The sequence below is a fragment of the Zonotrichia leucophrys genome, chromosome Z (genome assembly GCF_028769735.1).
Source record: "Zonotrichia leucophrys gambelii isolate GWCS_2022_RI chromosome Z, RI_Zleu_2.0, whole genome shotgun sequence".
Lineage (NCBI taxonomy): Eukaryota > Metazoa > Chordata > Aves > Passeriformes > Passerellidae > Zonotrichia > Zonotrichia leucophrys.
Window position 1 is genome coordinate 39444843 of NC_088200.1, and position 6847 is coordinate 39451689.

A 6847-nucleotide genomic window follows, 5' to 3' on the forward strand; every position below is an offset into this window, starting at 1 on the left:
ATTTTAAAGAGATACTTATAATATGAAACCAATTGCTTTAGAAAGTACTAATTTTAAAAAATACATTAATTTTTTATTTTATAAAATCTCATAATCTTATCAAATTTTTAATAATTTAGTTATGTTAAAATGCAGTATTATAATCACATTTCAGATATGTAGCTTTACTACCTTCTTCCTATTTTTTTATATGAAGAAATTGCTCTGAGATATTCTGATATTCTACAAATCTTTAAATGTAAGAGGTCCTCTAGGCAATTCCAGCAAAGTGCTCTGTGTGTCAAGTATGTTCTCTGCTTCACCTTAAAAAAGGAGGGAGGGAGGGAGGGAGGGAGGGAGGGAGGGAGGGAGGAAGGAAGGAAGGAAGGAAGGAAGGAAGGAAGGAAGGAAGGAAGGAAGGAAGGAAGGAAGGAAGGAAGGAAGGAAGGAAGGAAGGAAAACTTAAGAAACTGATTTGTTTGGCCCTCATTCTTGTTTGGACCACATTAGCAAAATAGCAATTCATAGCTATGTATTTTATAAATAAGCTTATGTCAATATACCAGCAAAGTTGTCTCTAAGGAATTTTGGACTGGTGGGGTAATTAGGAATCTGAGAACAAAGTGGATCAGACATTCACATGAAGGCATACAAAAGCTTTAACAAGTAAACTTGTACACAGTGTCACAGATGTACCATATTTGGGCACAATCTTTCTTTGTGGCTCAGGACTAGCCTAAAAGGTGGTCAGAATGTGGGCAGCACAGGACTTGAAGAAGCATTGCTCAAAACCCACTGCTCACAAAAACTTTGCTAAAACAGTTACCTAAACATTAAGCATAGCAGGGAAAAGTTGTAGAGTGCAGAATGCTCTGGGTAAGGCTGGAATGAAAACATCTAGGACAGAGAATCCAAAAAACAAAGATACAGACTGAACATCATACATATGTTGTGGTGGTCTGATTGTGATATAAGAAGAGATGAAGATTAGGCAAAGAATGCATTTGTTTTGGCTGATGCCATTTGGCACAATGCCAACAATCTTGTTTATCTATGCCTAAAGTCCCAGCTTTATGATCCTTATAGCAGTGGTTTGAGACTGTATTCATGTGTGATCAGCCTAACTGAATATTGCAATGCAGTCAGGATTATGATTATTCTATAAAACAGTTCTCAATGCTGACATCTCCCAGCTGTAATTTTTATAGTACTGCAGTGCCTGGGACCATCAGTAATATCCAACGCTGGTTACCACTCGCACAACATCAGTCAGTTGCATATAGCATCTAATTATGAAATAGCAAGAGATCTTGGGGACAGGGATCTAGACAGACAAATCTCTATGCCTGTCCCTCACATGTACTAGAGGACATTGCCCTGCTCAGGACACAGGGACTCATCTATCTGAAATTCAGAAAAGGCAGCCAGAGATCCATTGCTGAGTAGAGATGTTCTGTGCAATTAGAGGCTGGCCATAAAATCCGTCCCCTCCTCTAGTAATTTGTGTGGAAAACACCAGCAATGTGTGCCTGGACTAGGAGGAAAAGCAAAACAGCAAAGCCAAGAACACAGACAGCAGGTTGATTCTTGGTGTCCTCAGAGGTTTAGAAAAGATAGTTTGAAAGCTCTTCTGTAACCCTGACCCAAAAGATTAGGTCCTGATACACAGCCCTGGAAACTTAGGACCTTCCAACAGCACAAGCAGAATTCAAAACAGGTATTTACCTCTATGTCTTCAGTTTGGGTTTTACTTAGCCCAAGCTATAGAGCAGGAAAAATACCCTTCCAATATTTCAGTGGAAGAATACTAAAATAATGAGATAGTGTTTGGTCAAGTAGGCTAGAGACAGAAGAAAACAATAGCTGTAAGCAAGATCAGAAACAAGATGGCTAATGAAAGAGAAACAATGAAACCTTTCAGGGGTATAAAATGATGCCAAAGGATGAAAGGCAGCAGATGCAGATGTTATATGATCACCTTAGTTCAGATACAAGGTTCACCATGCAGCACAGAAATAACTGCAGATTATTTTAGGAGAAGGAACTGGCTATGAGGTTGGTGATAGGTGTACCCTGGAAGAAAGAGACCATTTAAAGAAAGACCAGTAAAGGGAATGGTGTATACATTCATTATTACACCAGAGAATAGATAGACAAGCAATAGCTTGTCTAGCACCAGTAGAATAGATAGACAAGCACAGAAATGGTTGCAAAGGTATGGGAGTGAACATGGGGATCAGTTGAGTATTGAGAACAAGCATTGTGGCTGCAGGTCAATTGTGTCATAAAACCTTCTCTTCAACTACGTAATTTTAATCATAAAATCAAATTGAACTCCTGAACCTGATTTCCAGACCAGATTCATCTGGGCTATTCCATTTCCTTTTAATCTGGTGCTGATATTGGTAATTAGTTTAATTTCCTTCTCTTACTTTCCTTTATCCTATCCTGTAAGTAGGATCTGTAGACCCAAATCTCTCACGTCTTTTTACAAAGCTAAATCAAATTAATCACTTTTCTTCCTCTTGCAAGGCAGCTTGTCATTCCCTAATAGTTTTAGCTCTTCAGTAAAATTACAGATTCCCTTTCCAGAAGTGATCTGAATTACATATGAATTTCCACAGGAGTTATTTTCCTGCACCTTCCCATCTGTACTCTGTACTAAGATTGTGAAATATGCATCCCTGGATATATTCAAAAGCCTTTTGGACATTTTCCTGGGCAATTGGCTAGGGATGATCCTGTCTGAGCAGGGGGCTTGGACCAGATAACCTTCAGAGATTCCTTCCAACTCAACCATGCTATGATACTAGGAAACCTCACTTGATGTTTCTAGACTTTGCTTAGGTCAATTTCATCACATTATTTGGATTATATTCATTCTGCTTATCATCAGCATTCAAGTCTTCCCTTTTTCTACCATTTCCAGCTGATGAGCTTGGGTGGTAGAAATCCCTATTAATCCCCAGTTTCTTGCTGACATTAGCTAATTGAATCCTATTTTGTTGTCTCATTTCTTCAGAACATCAATTCTTCTTGCACTACAGCTTATTTCTTCTCTGTTGATGAACTTAATCAAGTTTGTAACCCAAAGATTTGATTAGGATTGGATAATTTAACTAAATTATTAATTAACTTAATGATCTTAATTATTAATTAACTTAAATTATCCAATTAAGATAATTGGATAATTATCTTCATAATTTAACATATAAAGCAAATGAAGATCCAGACCAAATCTTGAGAAATATTGTTAATAACCCTGCTGAAGCCCAACCTTCCTTTTCAAGCCCAAGATTTGACATAATTTATTTATTCCCATGCTTACCTCTCTACTAATTTCCATGTCTTTCATGCTAATTTAATCTTTAGGTAATACCCCATCAAATGCTTTCACGAGTTTATAATGGATCTACCACATTTCTTTTAGAAAAAAAATCTGGAAAAGACAGAGTTAGTTTGGCATATTCAATTTTATTTTTTATTTGGTTCCACAGTTTCTTTTCTGCAAAACATTTTCACAAGCCTTGCATGCTGCTGAAGTTCTCCTAATGGATCTGAAGTGATGAAGATGACTTTTCATATTTGGAAAGCAATAGAATAACATTGCTCCTCTTCAACCTATGGACCACACAATACAGAGTAAACACATTATATATAAATTCTAAATTCCAAGTGCTAATTCTGCTCTGTGTGTACTAATCTCCTTTTCAATACTTTTATTTCTAAGAACTACCCTTCTTCCCTGTTCTTAGCTGACTCTTTATAATAAAATCCAGAGAAGTTTGTTTAATGCTGTTGGGGAAATGGTCACAGGTATACAATCCTGCATGACCAAAATGTATTTGCACCTGCATGCAGCAGGAACTACAGCAGGTTTTGTCTAATTAACCTACCACTATTTCCCATGAAGCATGCGGAGTTAGGAAACCCAAGTGTTAGATCTGGAGGCTAAAGACTAAGGGCTGAAACAGGTTTTTATTTTGTTTCAATACAGTTGTGCCAGTAGCAGACAAGACAATTAGTTAGATTTAGTTAACTAAGTCAGTTTGTAAAGGTGACATGCCATGGTCTGATGCTGTTTTCACTTACAGTCTACACTCACTGAGCCAGTCTCCTTCACTAGGAATCAGAATTAACATAAATGCATCTCCATAAACTTCAACACAATGTATATAATTTAATCATATAGACAAGGGACAGCTATGAGGCAAGGCCCCACTTTCCAGGACTCACCTTTCTTCAGTCTTAGCAGGACACTGCAGTAAGATCATCACCTGATGGCTGTGTTTGGTCATGAAGGTGTGAGGCCATGATTCATGTCTCTGTTCCTTTATATTGTAATCCCTAACCCTTTCCCCAAAAAAACAGCAAGAGAGTGGAACACAGAAGTAAATCACTACATCTGGCACTTCTCCCAGATATCCAATTCTTACATCAGCTGTATTTGAAACAAGAAGATAAAATAACAGTCTTAACTGAAAAGAAATGAGTACTGTTGACTAGCAAATATCTGATTTCAACAGCAGGAAAAGAAATGAGACATAATATTTCTGTCAAAGAAACCGTCAAATATCTATTACAAGATTTCTCCCAGCCATTTTAAAAAAACATAACAGGTTATCTGAAGCTTGGTTCTCTGTGAGAACAGGACAGACTTACATACCTTCAATCCTTTGCAATAGTGTCCCATAGCCCACATCATAATGATAGGAAAATACAAAGCATAAGGGAAGTATTGGCAGTAAAACTGCTGGGTTCTTCTTTTTTATTGCTCTGTGCAAGAAAAAATTATTTAGTATATTTAGCACATCAGCACTGTTACTCTAGGCTGACCTTGACTGTCTAAGACTTGTGTATCCTTCTAAAAATCTCTAAACAAAGAGCAAGTTTTTATTTCCTCAGAAACATTTGTCTTCTGGTTGCCTTCTTTCTCAACCTAAGAGTATTTTAAAAATACAGTAGTGATTTTTGAAAATATTAACAAATATGGGTTGATCTAACTCGTTTAGCATGCATGTGCAGTGCCATATACCCAGCCACTTGCAACATATAACAATATAGATTCTATGTTCATTTCCGAATGCTACAGAGAACCCATAATGCATAAGGTGCATTTGATCTTCACTATATACACAAAACCACAAATATTTCCTAATTCCCTCTAAAAGTTTTACAGCCCAAGAAAACATTATCAACCAAAAGTACTGCAGGGCAAGTTCTTCCCTATTCAATATAGCTTTATTAGCAGGTTTCTTTTTCCCTTGGGTCAGTTGATTTAAATTTAAGTGAGCAGACTTCAGAATATGTCCACTTGTTCCCTGCACTAAAAAAAATCCAGATGGAGAATGTGCTACTCACTAACAATTCATTAAATCTCAGTACAGACAATAAAATAGCGCGGCTTTTTAATACTCTCCCCTCTTCCACACACAACTGTTATTTTGTAGTGGACGTTTTGTACTTCAGATATTTTATTGTCATTTTATTGTCCGCTCATGTCTCCACTTTTAAATAAATCTGCAGTACATACATAACCAGAACACACTCAAAGCAGTGTCCATTTGTCATTTTATCAGTCTCTGAGCAACTACTGGATAAAAATAATATCTGGATAAAAACTGGATAAAACCTGCAAAAAAATAAAAAATGGATAAAAAATGCAAAACCAAGACCCAGCAAAATAAAAATATATCATGTAATATACTTACATTTCCTGTTAGGGAATAAACTTCATATCCAGTTGTTAAAACTACAGTAGTAAGTGTCCAAAAAATGTCCTGAAATGCTTGAGAAATTCTCACGTCCAAGCAATCAGCACGGCTATTTGCCTGTCTTTCATCAGGTTCTGCAGTGCTAGTTGCCTTTCCAACTAAAGAAGGGAGACAAGTTAAACAAATCTAAGTCATAAATTTATTTTAAAGATTGACTCAATCTCTCAGTGGTCTATAAATCCAAAACACTAACTAAGAAGGCAGTCTTTCATGGGTTTTGATTGAGCATGGCCTTCTTCAGTAATAGTTTCTACCCAAAAACCATTTAGGTCAATTAGCAAATGCTTTTATGCAGAATCTTTCTAATTGTGCTTCTCAAGGTCCATACAAGCAAAATTGCAGTGTTAGGTTTTGAGTGGGACCCAAGTCTCAGCAAGACTCTCTAGATTAAGTTTCTCTGACCTTTGCATTTCCATGCTGATTCATAGCATACCTGCTTTCCCAATTCATTCTGCTTAATTCTAATTTAGTTGCGATAATTTTAGAGTCAATCTTGGCAGCTCTTTGCCCTTTCAGGATTTCTTCTTCCTCTTGATGCATCGTAAAGCTCATAACTCTTCTGCAACACCACAGTTACAAATATAGAAAAGCACTATGAAGACAACAGATTTTTAATAGATAATAAATATATATCAAAAGTCCATAAGGAAATACTTCTATAACTAAAATTGAAAACTGTTCAAAAGTACAATATAGTCAATATATTCACATGTCCAAGAAGAATTTTCTATGTTACAGAAGAATAAAAAAGCAGACTATTAGATTTAAATTTTTAGTTACATGCCCCATCTAAATCTACTGTTACATTTTCATTTAAATAAGGTAAATTCAGTATTTCAGGAACAGAAGTTCCTGTCAACTATACAGAACACAAAAAGAATTTCCTTTTTAGAGTGATGAAAAAATAATAATTGTGCCAAAAATAAGCAGTGTGAAACCAAAGTGGAGAAGTTAGTTAACAGAACAACAAGTCTTCTTCACAGCAATGTTTGTAATCCATCTTGTGGGGAAAAAATTGAATACCTGGGTTTGTATGTCTAGGCTAGCTAACCAAGTTGGATGAGAAGTTCAACAAGGTACAGGAAACAGAATAC

At 36.2% G+C, this 6847-nt stretch overlaps 1 protein-coding gene across 1 annotated transcript; it reads right to left on the reverse strand.

Annotated features, from left to right (window-relative positions):
• Window positions 1-222: 222 nt before the first annotated feature.
• PLGRKT (plasminogen receptor with a C-terminal lysine) lies at window positions 223-6293 on the reverse strand. Its single transcript, XM_064736783.1, is given in 4 exon segments — window positions 223-302; window positions 4646-4755; window positions 5712-5851; window positions 6156-6293. Coding segments are annotated over 4 exon segments (468 nt in total).
• Between the last annotated feature and the right edge of the window lie 554 nt (window positions 6294-6847).